Here is a 22,306-nt window from a genome sequence, read left to right as displayed (position 1 = left end):
CCAGGATTTGTGATTTCCAAGGACAGATAAAGATGGATGTTCCAGCCCAAGAAGAATGAATTCACCCTTCTTCTGTCTCTTTATATACAATGAGTTCTTAACAGATACAAAACCATGTTTGAAAGGCTACATATATTCTACTCAGTTTATTAATGTAAATGCTGATCTGTTCCAGAAACATCTTTACAAACATACCCAGAAACATTAGCAGCTATTTGGACACCCCTTAGCCCTGTGGAACTGGCACATCAAATCAATCATTGCAAGCTAATTTATAATCACAATAAATTCTGGTTAAGAACACTATAGAAACAGAGATGGGCAACATCACCAGTGTCCTAGAAAAGACGGGGTGATGGATGAATGTGACATAAAGAAGAGTAGGCAAGACCCCCTCTTGTCTCTATCATGACCCTCTAGGTGTCCAAAGAGATCTTTCAAAACTGTGTCTGGGTCAGTTTATTTATTTATGCCTTAATGCCAGTAAATTCCTGCTTCAAAGACCCTCAGCAAGGTCTGCAAAGTCCTGTGTGAGTTGGTCCCACCCTGGGCCACTTTTACCCACCCCAACCATCTGCATTGTTTGCCACTGCCTCAGACCCCTTGTATCCTCTCTCTCTGTGTGACTGACAGGCCTCCTTCCAGTCTCTCCGGGCCTTGTTCTTCTTCATCACCAGATCTCAGCTCAAATATCTTCTCTGCAGAGAGCCTTCCACCAGCTACACTAACAGATGCTGCCCATGCTTCTGTGCGTGCACTCTTCTTTCCACTGCTAGCTTTGTCTTTGTAACTTAAAATTGTAAGCCTGGTAGAGGACTGCACAGACAAAGGAATGGTCCTCCAGCCCCTGCCTGTGGTTGCCTTTCCGGCGGCAAACTAGCTGCAGTGTAACCATCTGTCTCCACTGGCAAAATATATAAGAAGTTAAAAAGCAAATGAGGAATGTCAAAAGCATGATACTGTGTGCCCCTCTATGACATGTTCCATGGACTCGGGTGTTCAGATCAGTGGTACCCTCTGAGGGGGCACTGCTGGGTTACCGGTGCCCATTGACACTCCACTGGTTTGCAATTCCAGTGGATCTCTAGCCAGAAAGCTTTTAACAAACACAGGACCCGCTTCCTTCCCAAAATAGTCAGAACTGGACTGGGACAAGCAGGCACTGGAGAGTTTCAAAACACCAGGTGACCTGGATGCCCAGCAACACTTGCATACCACAAGAATAAATGTGCTGGTTGTTTTCAAAACACAAGGGCAAGTTTCCTTCTAGTTCATTGTCTTTCTTTGAAAACTACACCACACCACACATACAACTTTAATGCAAAATGGGATTCTAGCAGGAATGAAAGTCATCTTGTACTTTCAGAGTCCCAAGTCACTTCCCAGGCGCTACCTGGTTAGGTTTTCAAACCAGCCAGCGAAGAGCACTAACCCCATTAGAGAGAGAGATCTATGATACTTGCACTGTGACAGTGTTGCAAGAAGGTGAACAGTGGAAAGCCATGAAAGGCGTGGGATGGCTCAGCATGTTACGGAGTATTCACGCAGGGAGGAGACTATTGCCGCCAAGAGAACTACGGGTAGACTTATAGATATTGACTTGAATGAACAGGCAGTCAGAAATCAACTTTAGAATGGCGCTTGTAAATTTTTCCATGTTACTGTTTCTGTTGGTGTTGCTGTTATTGTTTCTAAGATATGTCTCGTGTATTCCAAGATGGCTTTTATCTCACTAAGTAGCCGAAGATGATTTTGAACCCCAACCCTCTCCCCTCTACCTCCTAAATGTTAGACTTACAAAACTCCGTTTATGTGGTGCTAAAACTGGAACCCAGCAGAAGAAGAACACTGCCAACTGAGCTGTGGCCACGCCCCTCTATTGTTCCTCTAAACTTTTTTTTCTTTTGTATGTGTGTAGCTATCTGCTTTATAAGCAGAGAAACCTGTCTGGGAGGGGTCTAAATGAGCTGTTCATTTTCCCATCATGTGAGCCAGGGTTAGCTAGAGATGAGAGAAATGGTGTTCACAGTTACCCTTTTCATATTGCTATAAAATATTGTTTAAAATCATAGCTATAAGATACATTTTAAAAGGGATCATCACACTCACATTTTATAGTAGGTGATTAGGTCTCAGTGAAAGGGAATAAAACTTGATCACAAGTCTGCAATGTGTTAATTTGGGTATATATGCATGCCATGTTCAACAATGGGAATTTAAAAGAATAAGGTAATAGAGGGACCCACTCCACCACAACCCAAATCTAGGCTCCTCTTGCTGCCCTCAGCCCCAGTGCTTGCTGCATAGAACTTGATAGCCAGTCACTGGTTCTGTTAGAGAAAGGGAAACAAAATTTTGCATAACCAAGTGAACTGGACAGGTTGGCCCACCATGAGACAGAGCCATCCACTCGCTCTTCCAAAGAGTCAAGCATCCTGAATACCTCCAATCTCTCCCAGTGGGGCTGGGTCAGGGTCTATCAGTTCCCTGCTCACTCCAAGACTACTGGGAAGATTTATGCACTTCCTGGGCAGCTGTTGGGGCTGCTGGGAGAGGATGTCCACACCTGAGGACTGTTGCATTTCCTAATAAGGAAAATCCACTTAGCGAACACTTTAGAGGAAATGTCCTGGGAGGGAGGAAGAGCCAGATGGACACTAATCTTATTAAAAAGGACTCTTGTTACCAGAACGTGTTTGCAAATTTGTGTAGGTCGTATGTTCATATGTGTGCATGTACATGCATTTTACATACATAGGTTCTATTTACACCCTGAAATGTCTTCAATTAAAAACATGTGCTTCCTATTGTTCTTTGGTAGGTTTGCAGTTCACCCTTGCATTGGAGGATACGCTGTGCCTCACCTCTTTTGATGTTGAATTGCTGTTCTTACTCTTGATTTTCCTTCCTGCCAGGTACAACTCATCCACTATAACCATGAGCTATACACAAATGTCACAGAAGCTGCGAAGAGTCCAAACGGATTGGTGGTAGTTTCTATATTTATAAAAGTAAGTCTTGCATTCTTTTATTCTTCTTGCCATTCCCCACACCAACCAGAATATTTGTCTACAGTCTCTGTTGGGAATAAAAATATTTAAAGAAGTAATGCCAATTAATATCTGTACCTAAGAAAGCTTCGGGATCTTATGATTTTTATAAACATGGATGCACCAAAGATTCAAAGCTATGCAAGTAAGATGAAGAAGTGATAGGTTCCATTTCAGAGCTTCAGGGCCTGAAGGTTTGCACAGCCTCTGCCCTAGAGAGAAAGCTGGTGCTAGGGACAGGCTTCAGGCCATACCTACTAGTGTGGACCAAGAGTGCAGTAGCAAAAGGAGAGGGGCTGGAGTGCTGATGGCCTCTGGGACCGAAAGACTGCCCAATATCTGCTGCCACCAAGGGAATAAGAGAAGTGTTAGATGTCCCTCTCCGGCAGACCCTGCACTATAATAAACCTCCAGGCTTCCCCACAACAGCTACAAAGTTCACCTTCCTTTCCCACTCGAATGCTGATTTGTAATCCTGGCAAGTAGAATTGAGACAAAGTCCCCATGTTGACTGTATAACCTTCAGATATCCAATAGGCAAGAACATTGTGAAATGTCCAACTGAACAAATTCTGATTTGTTTTTTGATTTTTCATAATGTTTTGACAGATATAAAGGGATGTAGATATATGATTTTTAATAAAAAAGTAAGATTTACTTTCCAGCTGTAAAAAAAGTTTTTGATTCTTTTTTGTTAAGTAAACTATGTTAGTTACAAAGTACCGCAGTGTGCTAGCTGCTGGAGATGTTTGTGCCCAAATCATTAGAGAACATTGGACCAACCAGAACTTGAAGAGTTTCAGTAGAAATTTAGCATTCACCACCAAGGAGTTGTAACAGAGCTCTTGGAGTAATGGGGTCCCCAGGGACCCCTTAGGCAATAGTTCCCCCCGAAGCAGACTCTGTGCAACAGGTACTGGTCGTCTTCCCAGACATCATGCCTTCTGCTAAATTCCTCACCTTCATTTGAGCCAGGCCCAGTTCATAGCGTTCATAACAGCCCAACCAGGAAAGACACCCAAGTCCTGCCTCGCTGTAATATTTATTAGTTATTCCCAGATCCCTACTCAACAGATCTGGGAGAGGAACTACGGATGAGAAGAGAGAAAACAACACTTAAACACCACACACTCCCAGCCATAGCCCACTGGTACCGGCAATCCGGGAGCAAATTCTTACTGCAGTCCCAGTTATGATCCAGACAACCCACGTCGTCAGCCTGGTCCACGCACATCGTGAAGCCTAGGGATATGTTACACATTGTCATGTGACCGGGAATCACTTCCTGTTGTGGTTTTCCCCATGCAAAGTCTCCCATGAGTAATATCCAGAGGTTGATGTGCCTTTCCCAAGTCTCTTGAAGAGCATCTCAGTGTCAGTCCCTGACTTTGCCGTCACTTGGCTCCAAGTTTCTAAGTCAGAGAATGCCATCCTGGAAGCTCAACTATGGCACAGCTGACAGTGACTGATGGAGTGACCGGCAGCCAACTTCCTCCATGGCAAACTGCTGGTGTTTCACAAGCTCGTGCAGGGATTTGTGCTAGACTAAGGTCCCAACCAACAGTCAAGATTGCAGGGCCTGGGTGCTCCCCTGACGTTTGGAAGGACCTTAGTTAGAACCTTAGGCCAGTAAGGGACAGTGGCCAGCTCCTGAATGTTCTCAAGGCAGTTTGAACCCTGAGGAATTTCCCCTTCTTTCCTTGAGCAAACCTGAACCTTTCTGGCTCAGTCTCAAAATAAACCATAGCATTCCCTCTTTCTTGCCCAAAATTAACACCCAGATTTCCAGCTCCACGGTGAGCTAGCTGTGCTCTGGCTTGTCATTCACTCGTCTCAAAACTCCAACTGAGCACGGGACAGAGGTCCATCCCCTGCTAGACACTGGTACCCAGAAATGAGATGGATTGAATCCTTAGTCTCTAAGGATGTACAGCCTCCGATAATCATCAGGCCTTTTTCTGATGCCCCTGCCTCCCACTTCCAGGTCCCTGTAGGTAAGGCAAGAACACAAGATGAGAAGTTCCCACATGAGTGGTTCAACTGAAGAAATGTCACCCTGACCAAATCCTGCGCCAGAGATGGCTAAGGGTTTGGTGGTAAAAGAGAGGGCTCAGCAGTTAAGGATACCCGTTGACAAGCATGATCACCTGAGTTCAATTCCTAAGATCTGGGTGGAAGGAGAGAACTGACTCCCACGAATTGGCCTCTGAGCTCTCCACTTTCACTGAGACACAAGTGTGTGCTCACACACAATCAATCAATCAATCAGTCACTAAATCAATAAGAGAGGCTTGTTTTCCCTTCCATTCCATAAGCACAGGGAGCTGAGATTTGGCTATAGTTGCTGTTCGATCACACACCATTACCTCCCACTTAGCTCACTTACATCAAGTACATATTTCATCCGCTCACCCACACCACTGCCAACGCACTTGTGCCCACAAATCATCTGTGTGCACTATGGAAATACTTCAATAATTTTTAATCACCTCCGGGGGGGGGGGGGCTGCTCTCAACAACAGTATTGTTCAGTTTGCCGGGTACCAGGAACCCAAGGCACCCGGCAACTGAGACCCATTGCAGTTTCCCATTCCACCAGACACCCTCATGGCCCTGTGTCCCAGAGCATATCAGTACAAACAGGAGAGGGCTCTGAGCTGGCCTTTCAATGCTGAAGAGTATGTCACGAGCAGAATTTGGCACTAACACTTCCAGGGAGCGGGAGTGTTCAGCTTGGGACGTTTCCCCTACTGGAGGTGGAATTTTGCCTCCATAGAGCGTCGTCACCAACCAAGCCGCAGTTAGTTGTGTGTCTCACTACAACACACCCAGGGAACCGTGCGAAAAGAAAGCCAGATGGAGACAAAATAAACAGTCTGTGCTTTCTCCAAACTCAAGTTACCTGTTGCTTATCTAATAACAATGATCATCTGCTGCGATTTTTCCCAAACCTCGGAATAAATCAGATTTAAAATGTTGATATGTCACAACACCCGATTAGCAGCTGAGATGTAAATTGCAGAGCTGTGCTGAGCAAGGTGGGAGAGAAATGACTAAGATGAACAGCGGCGCTGGGAAAAGACTGAGTCAGAAGGGGGTTGTGAAGGAAACTCCACAGCCGCACGAGGCTGCCTCACAATCAAGGGCATTTCTCTGACCCCAGCCTGCTTGTTGCTTAGCTGCTTCCCCCAGAGGAAGAATCTGGATATGTAAGAGCCTAAGTACAAAATGGAAACTCATCTCTAGTGCAGTGTTGTTTAGCCCATTATACTTGGTAAATATGTCTGGGATAGATGGGTGGGTGAGTGGATGGAAAACTGAATGTTGTAGTTTATAATATGTTTATATGATAATAAGCAGTAGAATTATAAGGTTCTCTTTTTCCTCCCTCTTCTGGGGCTCTTATTCTAGAGTCTCTTTGTACTTAGACAAATGCCCCTTTCGTGACATTGCATTCCATACTCCCTGCTCAAAACCCTTTGATGGCTCTCCATTACTGAGGAAGAATGTTGAAATATACCCTGTTGTGACAGTCAAAGTCTGACATGGGCTAGCCTCCCATCCCGTCCTTCCCAGTGCCTTTAGCTCCAACTACACTACATACTTGTGTGAGCCTTTCATGAACAGGTCGTCAGCACAGACGCTTTTCCTTCTCTCCTTGCCTTTCATTTTTTTCTATATTCTCACATTAAAATACTTCAGCTTCCATCCATCCTTCCAAACCCTAGCTCCCCTGATTCCCAGATAGTGGGTGGTCCCTCCCTAATGACGATCAGAGCTCTCCCTAATCCATACGAGGATGGTTTGTTTATCTACCTCTCTTCCTTCTTGAGATGAGGTGTCCATATAGAGTAGAGTGTGTGTCTCTGATCTCTGAATTCCCAACCTTCATAGATTTGGACCCATGGTAAGCCATCAATATGAAGGAATGAAATAATGCATGGATATGTTTGCCCTGGGAGAGTAACTGACACCCAGTCGTTAATACTTTCTCTTCCCTTATAGGTTTCTGATTCATCAAACCCATTTCTTAATCGAATGCTCAACAGAGATACTATCACAAGAATAACGTATAAAAGTAAGTTTGGCTCAATTTTCTTTCCAGCAACTGTTCTACAAAGGGCAGTCCTGTCGGAAGGCAGGAAGCCGGAACTGATGATCTCTGTGGGCTCCTTTCTGCCTCACGATCCTTTAACTCTATAGAAAGTCACTCCTGAGAGTCAGGGTTGGCTAAGAAGCAGCCCATTTCAAGCACAAGTCCCCAGAGTGCCTTTGTCATCCACGCCTGTCTAAGGCAATAATGATTATGATGATGTGGTCATCGTTATCCTGCGGGTTGGTAATGAGCTCGGGGATTCTACCGGCTGACTGACTCCACCACGTCAGCTGTCTGTGTAGCTGGGGCTTTGCCAACTATGTGATGAAAAAAAAAGCCACCTACCAGGTACTTTGGACCCAATATCGACCTTTTCAGAACCACACCTGAACCAAGTCTGATCTCCTTCCCGAAGGAGGCTGGGCATACCTCATGGATCTGTAGGGTTCTGCCTTCCTCCCAGGATTTCAGATTGCTTCATCCTAAACTTCTTAGTCAGAAAGGAAGGAAGCGTGCTGAGGTGAAGGGGGAAGGACAGAGAGGGTAAACCTAGAAGTCACAGGACTTGGAGGAACTGTGTGAGGCAGCACATATCAAGAGATGTAAAGGCAAGATGGGGAAATCGCAGGGGCATCTAGTTAAGAAGAGGCGGGAAGCTGTAATTCAAGCCTTGGCTTTGACCTCTGTTGAGGAGGCCTCTCACTTTAATGCTGCTTCTTCATTAACGAAGTGAAAAAGTTCAACCCCGGGTTTTGGAAATCTTAAAGGTCTAGATTTGTGAATCAAACAACAAGTAGATAATGATTTCCAACAATAGAAAAAAGAATATGTGGACATTGAATCTGCACATCTCCCAGCAGAGTGCTTCTTCCCTGAGCCCATAGCTCAGCTGCACCTGCTGCTTCTGCCTCCACTGTGATGTGGAAGAAGGGCAGTAAAGCGACCACTGCCCTCTCTCACTGACTGCTTTCTTCATCCCATACCTTCAGTATTCGGAATGCAAAGATGGCTGAGTTGTTGGTCCTCCAGACAAGGGGCTCACCATCAGGTCACACCCAGTGGAGAGGTTGAGCAACTGATGGGGTGACATGCTGGTGACCCTGAGATCACTCCACCTCAATACACATTCCCTACAAGACTGACTTAAATCCTCTCCACACACAGCCATGCCCTTCCTCATCAGTATTCTTACGGAGTTCTCTCTAAGCACACGCTTAGACTGCTCAGCTAAGGGAGATATTTCTGTCTTGTGTGTAAATAGCACATTTATAACTGCCTATAAAAGATTATTATTCTTTTAACTTTTTTGATTAAAAAAGCATGAAAATTAAATAAAATGCTTTCAAATAATCTTGAATTTGCAGTTTAGAGACCGTGAAAAGCCATGAAATTGCACATTAAGCCCCGAAACACAATCTGTCTGATTTCCACTGGCATAGGGGATCATTAGGGGGTCCCTTGCTCCCCTCCCCCTACAGCAGTCTGATTAATATTAAGTGAAGTGGTCACTCACACAGAAGGAAAAGCAGAGGAAGGGAGGAGAGAGGAAGAGATAGAAAAGATAGAAGAAGGAAGGGAGTGAGGGAGGAAGACAGGCAAGCTGGAAGGAGGGAGCCGAAGCATTCGAGCAGGGTGGCAGCATTGCAAAGCTTGGAGAACATTGAAGGGACTCGGAAGAGTTCAGAGAGGGGATCTGATCCCAACAACACGTCATCTCAGTTACCAGAGGAATGAAAGGTCTCCCTCAGTCACAGTAACAGGCAGCAGTGGGGGGGGGGGGGTAAGAGGCAGGAAAAGTGTTCTAGGGCCAAGTTTCTGTGTCATAGGGAGCTTATGGTGTTTCCATCCCTGAAGCAGAAACACAGAAAGAGAAAATAGATACATTCTCTCCCCCATCCATCCCCCATGCGCAACACCTCCCAAGGCCACAGAAAGAAAAGGGGGGGGGGGTTAAGCTGGACACCCTGGCCTGCATGCTGAGACATGATAATGGGTCCTATCATAGCAGATGTTCTAAGGAAGGTGTCCCACATGGTGACCTTTGTCACATACCTGAAAGGAGTTTCACCCCTGGGATAATGATGGCTTGATACACAGAACTGGCCCAGGACATTGGCAGAAAGAGATTGATTTGCTCAGCAGGAAACCACAGCTCTCTTCTCCCCAGTTTAATTTCCTACAGCTTCCTCCAGCAGGGGAAGGTTGGCCCTGTGGCAGGTAGGAAGTCTTAAAGGATCAACTTCAAGCATACAACCTAGGCATCTCCCCACCCCCAAGCCTCTGTAAGAGGTAGCAGGTTTACTGGTATGAGCCACAAACTCAGGTCAAGATGAGGATTATGCTACCTGCTTGGGGCACCTATTATACTACCCTGTTCCCATACTCTTATAGGAGACAGGGAGAAGGAACACACACACACCATCTCAGGGCTACTCCTGCTGTGACCAAACACCATGAGCAGAGCAACTTGGGGAGGAAAAGGTTTATTTGGCTTACACTTCCTTTTCACCATTCATCATCAAAGGAAGACAGGGCAGGAGCTCAAACTGGTGGGAACCTGGAGGCAGGAGCTGATGCAGAGACCATGGAGGAGTTCTGCTTACTGGCTTGCTCACAATGGCTTCCTTAGCCTGCTTTCTTATAGAACCCAGGACTAACAGCCCAAGGATGGCACCACCCACAGTGAGCTGGGACCTCCCCTATTAAGCACTAACTAAGAAAATGGCCTACATCTAGATCTTATGGAAGCATTTTCTCAACTGAGGTTCCCTTTGCTCAGATAACTCTAGCTCTTATCAAATTGATATACAACTCTCCAGCAACTCCTCATTCTCTTCTGTTTCAAGCACACTACCCAGGAACACCCAAATACATCTCTCCCTGATTTCTCAGCCACCCATTCCACTACAGAGCTCCCATCTGCCCTGCTTGCTTGGATGGAGTATCCACTCTGCACTGTAGTGAGCATCAAGCATTTAGAGGTGATGTGGAATGGGTACTCTGCACACCCCAGGACCAGTGCTGTGCATGTAGCACTTTAACTGTGTGGTGCTCACACAAGCTTTCTACATGGGTATGTTTTCTATCCCCAGCTCACACATCAGACCAAGGATACACAGTAGTAGTACTTAGTAGGTGCCTAGGTAGTCAGCGACTTCTATATAATAAACAAGCGCTGAGCAGTGAGTGTTGACTGCTCACTGCTATATGGGCAGTTTAGTCAAGATGTCTGTGCCTGCAGGCAGAGGTCCCCAGGTCAGTTAAGGAAGACAGATCCACATGGCTCTCATCTTTCCAGCATCAGAGGAACACCCAACAAGTATCTTTGCCCTCGGCCCATGAATTCATGTAATACTATTCAAGACTTGGTCTTTAAATATGCTCACACTACTGCTTGTTTCCCACTCCCTGGCACCTGTCTGATGTGGGATTTCCCTCTGTATGCCATGAATATGTTTTATTGCCATTGGTTAATAAAGAAGCTGCTTTCAGCCAATGGCTTAAGAGAATATAGCCAGGCTGGAAGAGATATACATAGAGAGAGTAAGCAGAGTCAGGAAGAAGCCGTGTAGCCACCACAGGAGACAGACACTGGATGCCGAATGGAAACTTTCCAGTAGGCCACAGCCACGTGGCGATACACAGATTAATAGAAATTGGTTAATTTAAGATATAAGAGCTAGCTAGAAATATGCATGAGCTAATAGGCCAAGCAGTGTTTAATTAATACAGTTTCTGGCTGGTTATTTCAGGTCTGGGTAGCTGGGAAACGAACAAGCAGCCTACACCAATACCTGTCATATGACCAAGATGGTCAATGTCACAATCCTTCCACAGAGATGGGGATGGGGGAAAAAGGAACTTCCTGAACTACAACCCATTCTTCTATACACATGGGTCCCCCTGGACATGGTTGCTTTATCATTTCCTTTCTCTCATACTTCCTTCCTATGGAGCAAGGAAAGACAAACTCTGAGGTCTTAACTAGTTATAATTCTGGTGTTTTGACATAATACAAAACCCTTCAGCATGCTTTTCTTTTAATTGCAGCTTGGGCTTGGGTTGACAAGCAATCACATTGCTTATCACATTGCTCCTTACACTTGCTTCCACTTAGAAGGGGCATCAACTAACCAGAGAACTAGCACAGTAACATATGGCCAGCTCAGGCTGACCCTGGCCTAAGCTATCTCCAACTCCTACATGCGTGTGACTTTACATAGGGACCTCCTGTGGAAATCAGTAGCCTTCAGAGGACACTGCCACACTGTCAGGATTGGCATACCTAGTAACCAGACATGGCACCACAGGCTGGAAGTCTAATCCAAGCCTTCAAGCAGAGTGACATCATCTTCTGTCAGGAGGAGCACTCTAGGCTAGGTAAATGGTTCAGGCAGGAGAAGTACTTGCTGAGCAAGCATGAGGACCTGAGTTTGAACCCTCAGCTTCTATAAAAATAGCCAGGCATGTCTGCATTTGCAATCATAACCCCATCACCATGAGGGACAGAGACAAAAGAACCACTGAAGTTTGCTGGCTGTCAGCCTCACTCCAAGTTCAGTGGCAGACCCAGTCTCGAGGGAATAAGACAGAGTGTAATAGAGCAAGACACTCAGTGTCCTTTTATGGCCTTCTCATGCATGCTCATAGACTATCTCACACCTGCATACACAACACACACACACACACACACACACACACACACACACACTATATATATATATATATATATATATATATATCATACATATAGAGAAAATATGTAATGTGATTATTTGATTTAAAAATAAAATAGGCTAGAGAAAGGCTGGAGAGATGGCTCAGTGGCTAAGAGCACTTGGTCCTCTTGCAGAAGACCCTGGTTCAATTCTCAGAGCCCACGTGGTGGCTCACAGTCATCCATAACTCCAGCTCCAGGGAATTCAAAGTCCTCTTTTGACTTATTTTTGAAGCCACCAGGTGTACATGTGGATTTCCATACATACATGCAGGTAAAACTTTCATACATATAAAATAAAATGGCTAAGTCTAAAATTTTTTAAACAGACTACAGTGTGGCAAGGGTGAAATCAGAAAGTGGCTACAGCCATTCAATGGCATTAATGGTGACCAGGTCAATGGGGAGAGGATGGTGATAAGTGATTGGATATATTTTAAAGGGACAGAAGGAGATTTCTTGGTAAATAAGACGTTTAATGTGTAAAAGGAAACAGAACCAAGGATTCCCAAGAAATTTTTAGTCCAAGCCGCTGGAAGGAAGCTATTTCCATCCCGGAGATGGGAAAGACTCAGATGAAGCGTGCCTGTGGGTGGGGAAGGGATTGCAGTTCTTGAACACGTCGTGCTTGGGCTTTCTATTAAGCATTCAAGAGGAGGGGTGGTGTAGGCAGTCCAATAGATGAGTCTGGATTTCAGGAGAGAGAACCAGAGTCGCAAATGTGGAAGGTATCAGCATCCAGATGGCATTTAAACTTGGGTGAAGTCACAGAAGTAAGAATAAATACAGGAGAGAGGCGGGACAAGTCCTCACTTCTGAAAGGGCAGCTCAAATCTTCATGACTTGGAATTGAAACCACGTCTAAATATATATCCTTGAGGCCCCATTATGGAAAAGACTCCTATGTGGCCATCTTACCAGTCAGCTGAGGAAGTGCAGGGAGGAAGGAGCAATCACAGAAGTCAGTTGGCACAAGATGGCAGTTATAGAGATAGTCCACTCACCTGAGTACAGTATTGAGGACATGCCTGTCGAAACCAGCTCCTGGATGTTGGAAGGCAAGTCACTGTGCCAACAACAGTTTACTCTGAAGGCAAGCACAGCACAGGGCATGAAGGCAGTGATGGAATATGTTCACTTTCAAAGAACACACTTGACTGTTGTTGGATACAGGTAGTGCACACAAGGGCTTCGTGAGATGTTACTGCTTTCCATGAGAACTTGAATTTTGGGTTTTTTTTAAATTATTGTTTTGTGTGTATGGGCATTTTGTCTTCATGTACGTCTCTGTACCATGTGAGGACAGTGCCCCCAGAGGTCAGAAGAGGGTGTCAGACCCCTTGGAACTGGAGGTACAAAGCCACCAGGTCTTCTGGAGGAGCAGCAAGTACCCATCGCTGCTGAGTCATTGCTCCAGCCCCAGGAGCTTAAATTTCATACATCTGAATAAAACTTGTAGAATATTCTCACTAACCAGGACCGACAATAAAAAAAGACCAGCCTGAATTAATTTCAGGCTGAATTTAAAATGTCTTCTAAAGAAAATCCATTTTATTAAAGTCAAATTCTGCTTCAACAAAGTGAGGGTCAAGACTGGGAGCCTGACATTGAAAAATGGATTGTCGGAAAGGGTTTTCTTGAGGAGATATTGGTAATTTAGCCTGAAGTATTTTAATTTTTAATGCACTGTACTGGGATGATATTTATATGCCTCTATTTTCCTTGCTAATTAGTTAGCAGACATTGCACCTCAATTACATAAAAGGTAACATTTGTATCATCTTAGTACCACTTGATTTTATTGAACCAGCACTTTTTTTATACAGTATCTTCAATAGGCAAAACTAATGATTAATGGATTGCAAAGAACCTTCTAGAATGGATAACAAGGAATGGTTATCAGAGCGTTGCTACAAACGAACACTTGCTTCTCAAACCCTCAGGCTGTGTGTTATTCTGCAGGCTTTATCTTCCTTCATTTGCCTGTCCACATTGTTATGACTTAGATGTCAAATCCCCACAGACCTGAACGTGTGTGTATTTCATCCCCACCTAGAAGTGTTGTTTAAGAAGGTGGTGGCATTGTCAGCACTGGGGCCTCAGTGGAAGAATTAGGTCACTAAAAATTATTGCCCAGCCCTTGTGCAACCCTGACCTCTCTGTGTCTTGATGGTTGAGGCAGTGAACCCCACCACATCACATTCCTTGCTATCCCAACTGTGGCCACTCCCACTGCCGTGTCTTTCCTCCTGTGATGGCCTGTAGCCCCTCAAATTGTGAGCTAAAAGAAATTCTTTCTGCCTTAAGTTTTTTTCTCCCAGGTATGGAGTCACAGTGAGGGAAAGTCACTAATACAACACTCAAGTCATAGATAGAAAATACAAATGAGAGATTCGATCTCAAAAAAGAATGCTAAGGGCCACCAGGTCCAAATATGAAGCCATCAGCTTTCTGTGTTAACATGGCTCCTCCAAGGCAATAGAGACACATCAACTGGAGGCATTTAGAGGAGAGCTTATAAACACGGCATTCAGCACACAGAACAAGCTCTTAAAGGTCTTTTAATTAGCCTATTTATAATTTCAGGTTAGTCAAACCACTCCCCCCCCAAATTCCCTAGTAAAATACACAAACACAGACCAGCCTGTAAATGCCTTCGTCTTCACAGCTCTCAGGGAAAGTTCTCAGCGCAGCTCCCCCGGGGAGACTCAGTATTAAGCGTGTTGATGGATCACAAAGGAGCATAAACGCATTGCTCCAGGTGCCTTTCTCTAGGCTTAATTGAACATGTACTCTCATTGCAGAGGAACAGACTTGGGAGTGTGTTCGCATAATGGAAAATGTTGCACACCACTTCCCATGCTGTTGTCTCGGTAGCTCCTCGTGGCAGTGAGGAACGGGTGAGGTGCAGCTTGCCTCCAAGAAAGTGGTTCTCCAGGGCCCTTTTCTTCATTGGTTGTTTGTGTAAACCAAAAAATTATATGACTTTATTCTATTGCAATTGCCTTTTTCTGTTTCGGTTGAATTTGCCTCAGATTACAAGGGGGTATAATAGTATCCAATATACTCAAATTGCCTCGTAGTTCCATATTGATCAAAGCCAGTATTGATCTTTGGAAGTATGAGACTATTTTCTCAGTGGTATGGTCTGCTTTGAATGGGGACCATATAAGCGAGAAGCAGATGACGTTGCCTATCAACAATGGTGTGTGTAAGGCAGCCCCATGCACTGGTTAAAGCACCCAGTGGAAGTTCAGACTAAAGAAAGAGTCCCCATTGTGCCATCTGAAACAATGCATCACAATGCGTTTTACTTGAACAAAAAATAAGAACTCAACTGGAGACTTCTTACTTATAACTATGAGAACTCCACATGAGATAAATCCGAGATTCAACATAGTGTGCCACAAAACCAAAGGCACAACTGTCAACTTCAGATCAGCAGAATTCTATACCTGTTGATTATCCAATGGTGATCTTCCTGTCCTTGTAAATCTATGGCTGACACATTAACAATGCAATGTTTTCATGCCACAACCTTGACTTACTAAAGATAAATTTGGCTGAATAAGTTTGTTGATGTTGAGAGATGTTTCGTGATCTATGGAATGTTTTCACCTGAAGAAAGCCTTAGAAATTATCCGCAACTGCCCATTGTTCCAAGTAAGAAGAGGTTATGCAGGTTACCCATGAAGAAATAGTAAGCTACTGGCAAAAACATAATTAGAACTTCCACTTGAATTATGACTCCTAACGCGAAGTTTGAGGCTTGCCTGCTATAAACCATTTTGTCATAAGAGAAATCATGAAAAATATTCCCGATGCTGGGGCTGAAAATGTCTGACTTACCTCTAGTTTTTCTGGAGTCATAGTTCCTTTGTCTTAGTTACCTTTCTATGGCTGTGATTAAACACCATGTGCAAGGTGACTTATGGAAGAAAGAGCTTATTTGGGGCTTACAGTTTCAGAGGGTTAGAATCCATGACCCACGTGATGCGGAGCTTGGCAGTGGGCAGGCAAGCATAGCACTGGAGCAGCAGCTAAGAGCTGGCATCTTGAGATAAAGCACCAAGGCAGAGAGAGCTATCTGGAATTAGAGTGGGCTCTTGAATCCTCAAGTTCTCCCCTCAGTGACACACCTCCCCCACCAAGGCTTCACCTCCTAAGCCTTCTTTAACAGCTTCACAAACTCAGGACCAAATGTTTAAATCTATGAGCCCCTTCTCACTCAAACCAGCACAGCTGTTGAACTCCCCAAGCATCTCCCATGGAGGGAGAAGGTATGTGCAGAAGCACAGCCTATCATCCTCAAATTCCAAAACCTAGAAGAAGGAGAACTGCTTCCATGTCAGTCCTTGAGGCAGAGTGGCCCCAGTCATGAGGGCAATGTTAACGTAAATTCACGGCAGTTTCAGCAGTGGAATTATGAGAGTACATGGAGCTTTGAGGTGGAAACATGACATCACCATGGAGCTAGAAACAAGGCCAACAGTCTAATCCCAAAGTCTTGTGTGTCATGTATGGGGGATGGTAGGTGTGCTGCGGTAAAGTTAGCGGTGCAAGCTGAAGGGACACTTCCCCACCACCTGGTCAGTGCTGGCTATTCCTTGCTTGGTCTCTGCTCAGCACTATCACCATTACATCCGGTTGTTTAGTCTTGTGTTTACTGAACATTCTTTGATATGGTGGACCTTCAGAATGGGATCCACAATAAAAGAAGAAAACCCTTCCCCCTGAGGCTCACAGTTTGGTGGGAAGAGTCAGGTAGCTAAATCATTCCTGGCAAGTAAATTCATCTGGGAAAGTCAGAGTTCTGGGTGTGACAGGGAGTTTGCCAGGGAAGCTGAGCGAGCACACTGTAAGTCACAAAGGGGACACAAATGTTACCCAGAATGGCTGAGTACTTACCTGGAGTGAGCCTTGTGCTAGATGATACTTGTAAAGCCTGCTCCTATTTGTTCACCTAAACACCTGTGACACAAGTACTGTATATGGCAGAAGTGGGAAAGGAGGCTCTTATCACCTGTGGCTCCAAGGTCATACAGGTACAAGCAGCAACGTCATTCGAACTTGGGCCCCAAGCACCAGATTCTTCTAACTGGATATTTTCAAGTTCTGTAGGAGGAAATTAAAAGATGAAAAAGATTGGTAGAAGGAGCACAGTAGCAGCTGATGATCCCAGGAGGGTGACCACTGAGTGTGGTCATTGCATCTGACAGAGAGGTGGCCAAAAAGAACTTGCCCACCAGGACCCTAGAGGTTGGAGTATCAACACTGTGGTGTTTTGTAAATGTGCTGATACTCCATGAGGAAGATAAACACATAAACATTGCTCTTTTTTCTCTTGCTTCTAGCTTGTACCCTTTCCTCAAATATGGCGGCTGCATAGAGCTGGTCTAGTTTCAGGGAAATATAAATGTCCTTTATCTTGGCTCCAGTTGTGCCTGGACTATCACTCATCTCTACTGCATCCATCCTTCCCTCCTCCCTACTGCCCCAAATAAAAATAAAATGCAGTAATAGCAGCATGCTAGAGTACCCAATACGCTCCTCGTACAAGCTTGGTTAAACAAATCACCTTGACCTTTAATAGGAATGTGCTGAATGCTTCCTTCTCTCATTCAGTATGTCAATCTTCAGGCCAAACTGCCATCAGAGACAGCCTCATTATGTACAACTCTGATCAGGCCATCCCTGGCTCCAAAATGCCTCCAGGCTGAAGCCCAAACTCTCAACCGTGTAGACAAGGGGCCCGCAGATGTGGCCTGTATTGACCCTGCTGGCCTCATTTCCCACGATACCCCTCCACCTACATTGTGTCCACACTCAGGTTGTTCCTAAGTACATAGCCCTCTAAACTCCCTCAACCCTGACTCCAGCACACCTCTGTCAGCGGTACCCTTGACACCTCACCCTGTGTCAGTCACAAACTGGTTACTTCCTGTCATTTAAGATACAGTTCAGGGCACCTCCTTCATTCATTCTTTCCCAAATCCCCCTGACCCAGATAAAGCTGACAGCCCCTCTCTGGGCCTGCACATCACTGACTGTGATTCCTACTTATATTCGCCTAATTATGCCCGGCTTGTCTGCTCCACACTTGGTGGTGGCACGTGCCCAGGGCCTAGGAAGGGTTACAGCCATGATGAGATGGATACCAAGCATAAGCTTATTATGTTAGTGACTGATGAAACTCAGGAGGACCAACAGGTGAGTGTGTGGTGTGGACATGGTGACTTTGTTATAGGAACTTCTGATATCTCAGGCCACAGTACAGACTCGGTCTAGGCAGATTCCAGTTGCTCCTTCCCTCTTTGGCTTGTCCTGGGGCCGTAGTGTTTCCATGGAAAGTGTTAGTTTCTTTTTAAATGGAAAGTTTTTTAAAGTGGTCAAGCATGATGGTATATACCTGATGAATGCCAATAAACACTTGAGAGGTGGATGATTAGTGGGTCAAAATCAAAATCGCTCCAGGCTGCATCACGTTATGTCTAAGACAGAGGAGGAGGAAGAGGAGGAGGAGGAGGAGGAGGAGGAGAAGAGGAGGAGGAGGAGGAGGAGGAGGAGAAGAGGAGGAGGAGGAAGAGGAGGAGGAGGAGAAGAAGAAGAAGAAGAAGAAGAAGAAGAAGAAGAAGAAGAAGAAGAAGAAGAAGAAGAAGAAGAAGAAGAAGAAGAAGAAGAAGAAGAAGAAGAAGAAGACTAGAAACAGTTAAGAGTATTTGCTGCTCTTGTTGAGGACCCAGGTTCAAGTTCATTCCCAGAAATCTCATCAGGTGGCTCACAGCTGCTTATAACTCTAGATTCAGGGGACCTGACGCCCTCTTCTGGCCTACATGCACATCTGCACACATATGTATGTGAACACAGACACATAAGTGAAACTAAAATATTTTTAAGAAGGGAGAGAGAAGGGGAAGGAAGAAAGAAGAGTGGAAAGAAAAGAGATAAAGAGGAAGAGAGGGAAGGAGAAATACTTCACCTTAGGGTCAGTGAAGTTTCTTTCCAAGCCTAGGTTGCCTGATCTCTCTTCAAGCATTGATGGAGCCCTAGAGGGATTCTTGTACCACAGTAGAGTGGGAAGGTTTTAGGTGGAGCAGGTAAATGGTAGATTTGTTTAGATTATTTCAAACTACTAGCTTGATTGATCTTCTCACATATCACAGTCAAGGGACACTAAAACTAAAACTCCCTGGCAACATCTATGTTCAGAAAAGTTTGAACAACTCCTAAAAGGAAAATGGAGGAGTGTCTTTACCTATAAAAATAGATCGACAGCATGAATGCCCACAGCAGTAGACAGTGCAATCATCACCCTGGCTCTGTCACCTCCATATGAATATTGCCATGTGAATATTGTCTTGGTCTTCAACTGGAATGAGGCAGGCACTGTATCTCCCCTGTCCATTGCTGTAAAATAGGGGCCTAACAGTGGGCCCGGCTCAAATAGGTGGTTTAGTGACTATCTGGTGAATTAATGAATGGCTGTGGCTTGCAAGTCAGGAAAACTGGGTTTCAGTTCCTACTCTGCAAGCACCAGCTTCTTCTACGGCTGTGAACTTTGTCTCTCTGGTCTTTATTCTTCCTATCAGTGTGGATGTTTTACTATATCCCTGACTGATGTGGAACGCCCCTCTATATGCTGTGAATATGTTTTATTATCATTGGTTAATAAATAAACTGCTTTGGCCTATGGCGGGACAGACTATAACTAAGTGGGAAATCCAAGCAGAGGTACATGGAGAAACAGGGCAGGATCAAAAAAGATACCAGCAGCCACCGGAGAAGCAAGATATGAGCTAACACCATGGCCATATGGCAATACATAGATTGATAGAAATGGGTTAATTTAGTTGTAAGAGCTAGATAGTAATAAGTCTGAGCCATCAGCTCACTTTTATAATTAATATTAAGCCTCAGAGTGTTTATTCAGGAACTGGGGGGTGGGAAAGAAACCTCCAGTTACACTTGACGCATCTGTCTGAGTATGAGATTCCAGCTATGTGGATACAATTTCCCTTACACGGTACTGCACTTAAATGATGACATCAACCACTATAGCGTTAGTCCTTTCCCACTGGGTCTTGGATTCATCCAGAGAGACTCTGGGAGTGTGGCAGTCCCATCTCTCTGCCAGCCAGGCTTTGGTGCCCTACTGAGTACTCTCCAGGCTCCTAGACCGACCACATAGTGGGTGCTTACAGCACGCTGGGACATTTACCACCTCTGGAGACAGATCTACAGTTCCTGGGGCATAGAAGCCACAGTAAGATGGGATCAGGGGCTGAGAAAGACAGGAGGCTTGGACAGGTGGTCAGGGAACACATCATTGAGAGACAGAAGCAAATAAAAGGTTAGGAAGCCAGAGGAGCTACAGAACCTAAGACAGCGACGCCAGAAAAATAAGATGAACTGCAACATTTGGAAGCTGAGAGAAGAAAACAATAGTATTCAACAAAGAAAGAGAAGTTATTATAGGGAGAAAGGAAAGGTAGCATATATCAAAAATTTTAGATCCTAATATATTATCATTTTCTAAAATGTCAACCAATACACTAAATAAAAGTATTAGAAAAAACACCAAAATGCTAATAGTAATTGCGTGAAATGATTAGAATTATATTTTTTTCTCTTTTATCCTCATAGTCTTAATATGTACGCATGTTAGTTTTAAAATGTAAAAACTATTTACTAACAAAAATGTGATACGTAAGAGATCAGAGCATCCGCATGGTCTACAGAAGGGTGGGGGGTGCACGAAACAGGTCAGTTGCTGGACTTGAGCTTTGAACCCCGTGGTAGAATTTGGTCTGGTTAATTTCTTCCTAGAGGTATTTTCTTAATGTACTTTTAATCAAGCAGTATTTATAAATAAGAATGGCAGCTGGACAACATTTCAACAGGCCCTGAAGCCTTGACTTGCTCCTTTTGTTGTGGCTGCAATTCCCGTGTGTCTTTGTTGTTGATTTTGGCTCGTGGCTTCAGAAGGTTAGTCTATCATCACAGAGAAGGCACGGATGGCAGAGAGGGCAGCTCCATCCATGATGGCAGGAGCGTGAGGTGGAGCTTACAGCAGCAGACACGGGCAGAGCCGCCTGGAACTAGGGGCTGGTTTGACATCAAAGGCCCACCCTTAATGACCCACTTCGGTTAGCCAGCCAGGCCTCAAACATTAAAGGCTCCACAGCCTTCGAAATAGCATGGCAAGCTGCAGACTGAGCATTCAGACATGCGCCTGGGTGTACTGCTAATGTAATGGTGCCCAGAGTTGCCTTCTAAAATGGGAGCTGTGCGGGGACGTTTCAGGTTCAAACCATCATACAGTGCAGTCAGATGTTGGGGAACCCGTGGTTCTGCAGACAGTCCTATGGTAACCAGCTATGTTATTTCAACTCACCAGTGTTCAGAGTCCCACCTTTCTTTCTTCCCTAAATCCCTGACATAGCTGTAGTCACGTGACTTCTTTGATGTGAGCAGATGTGAGTGACATGTACTACTTCTGGAATGGAACAATTTTAGAGTCACCATCTTTCACCAGGCTTGTTTTTCATTCTGTCGCTGTGATCTCCAAGCCACAGTGCAGCCATCGGGGTCTATTCTAAGACAAAGAATAAACAACAGTGACCTGGAGGAGAGCAGTCAGCCACCTGGACTGTTTGTAAACCATAAACAAAATTCTGTAGTTTAAAAGAAAAAAAGAATAAGACACCAGCTAGGTGAGGAGAATAGCAATGGGATTGTTTGTTGCTGAAGATACTGAGAGATACAGTCTTCTGAAAACCTGTGCACATTTTAATATCATAGACATAAAGATGTATCGGCAATACTTCATCAAGATACTAAGTTTTGTTTCTATTGCCTTCCTTTCTAGATGATGCATATTTACTACAGGGACTTAATATAGAGGAACTGTATCCAGAGACCTCTAGTTTCATCACTTACGACGGGTCAATGACTATCCCGCCCTGCTATGAGACAGCGAGTTGGATAATAATGAACAAGCCTGTGTACATAACCAGAATGCAGGTGAGCTTAACTTTGCTGCTTTAGCTAAGGGGGAGAAAGTGCGAGGACTGACTGAGTAGGGTCTGAGGTGGCAGTGTTGGTATAAGTAGGATTTGTGCAGCCATAAAGCCCCAAAGCACAACCAACAGAAGCCTGTTTGCCTCACAGTTCTGGGGGACAGAGACCCAGATGAAGGAATGGGAAGGCTTGGGTACTTCTGAGGAATGTGAGAATCTGCTCCATGCCTGGTCCCTAGCTTCTGTGGTTTTCCAAAAATCTTGGGTCTTCCCTGATTCCAGGTGTACTACCTCAGTCTCCGCCTTCATGGTTACTTGGTGTTCTCTGTGTGATTGCCTCTCTGTCCCAACCCACCCTTTAAAAAAACCTTAGCCATTCTGAATTAAAGAGCTAACCTCAGTTACTTCATATTAATGGAGCTGA

General features: G+C 44.8%; 1 protein-coding gene across 3 annotated transcripts in view; it reads left to right on the top strand.

The window, feature by feature from the left end:
• The window catches only part of Ca10 (carbonic anhydrase 10), a 483,666-nt gene that overhangs the window by 456,708 nt on the left and 4,652 nt on the right, over positions 1 to 22,306 (top strand). For all 3 annotated transcript variants that reach the window (XM_075991114.1, XM_075991115.1, XM_075991113.1), the window contains 3 exons: positions 2,916 to 3,011; positions 7,056 to 7,128; positions 21,732 to 21,886. In XM_075991114.1, the coding sequence (XP_075847229.1) occupies positions 2,916 to 3,011; positions 7,056 to 7,128; positions 21,732 to 21,886 (324 nt within the window). The remainder of the gene's footprint in view (positions 1 to 2,915; positions 3,012 to 7,055; positions 7,129 to 21,731; positions 21,887 to 22,306) is intronic.

The sequence above is a fragment of the Microtus pennsylvanicus genome, chromosome 11 (assembly GCF_037038515.1).
Source record: "Microtus pennsylvanicus isolate mMicPen1 chromosome 11, mMicPen1.hap1, whole genome shotgun sequence".
NCBI lineage: Eukaryota > Metazoa > Chordata > Mammalia > Rodentia > Cricetidae > Microtus > Microtus pennsylvanicus.
The sequence above is the reverse complement of the archived record's forward strand: the minus strand, read 5'-3'. Positions and strand labels throughout refer to the sequence as shown.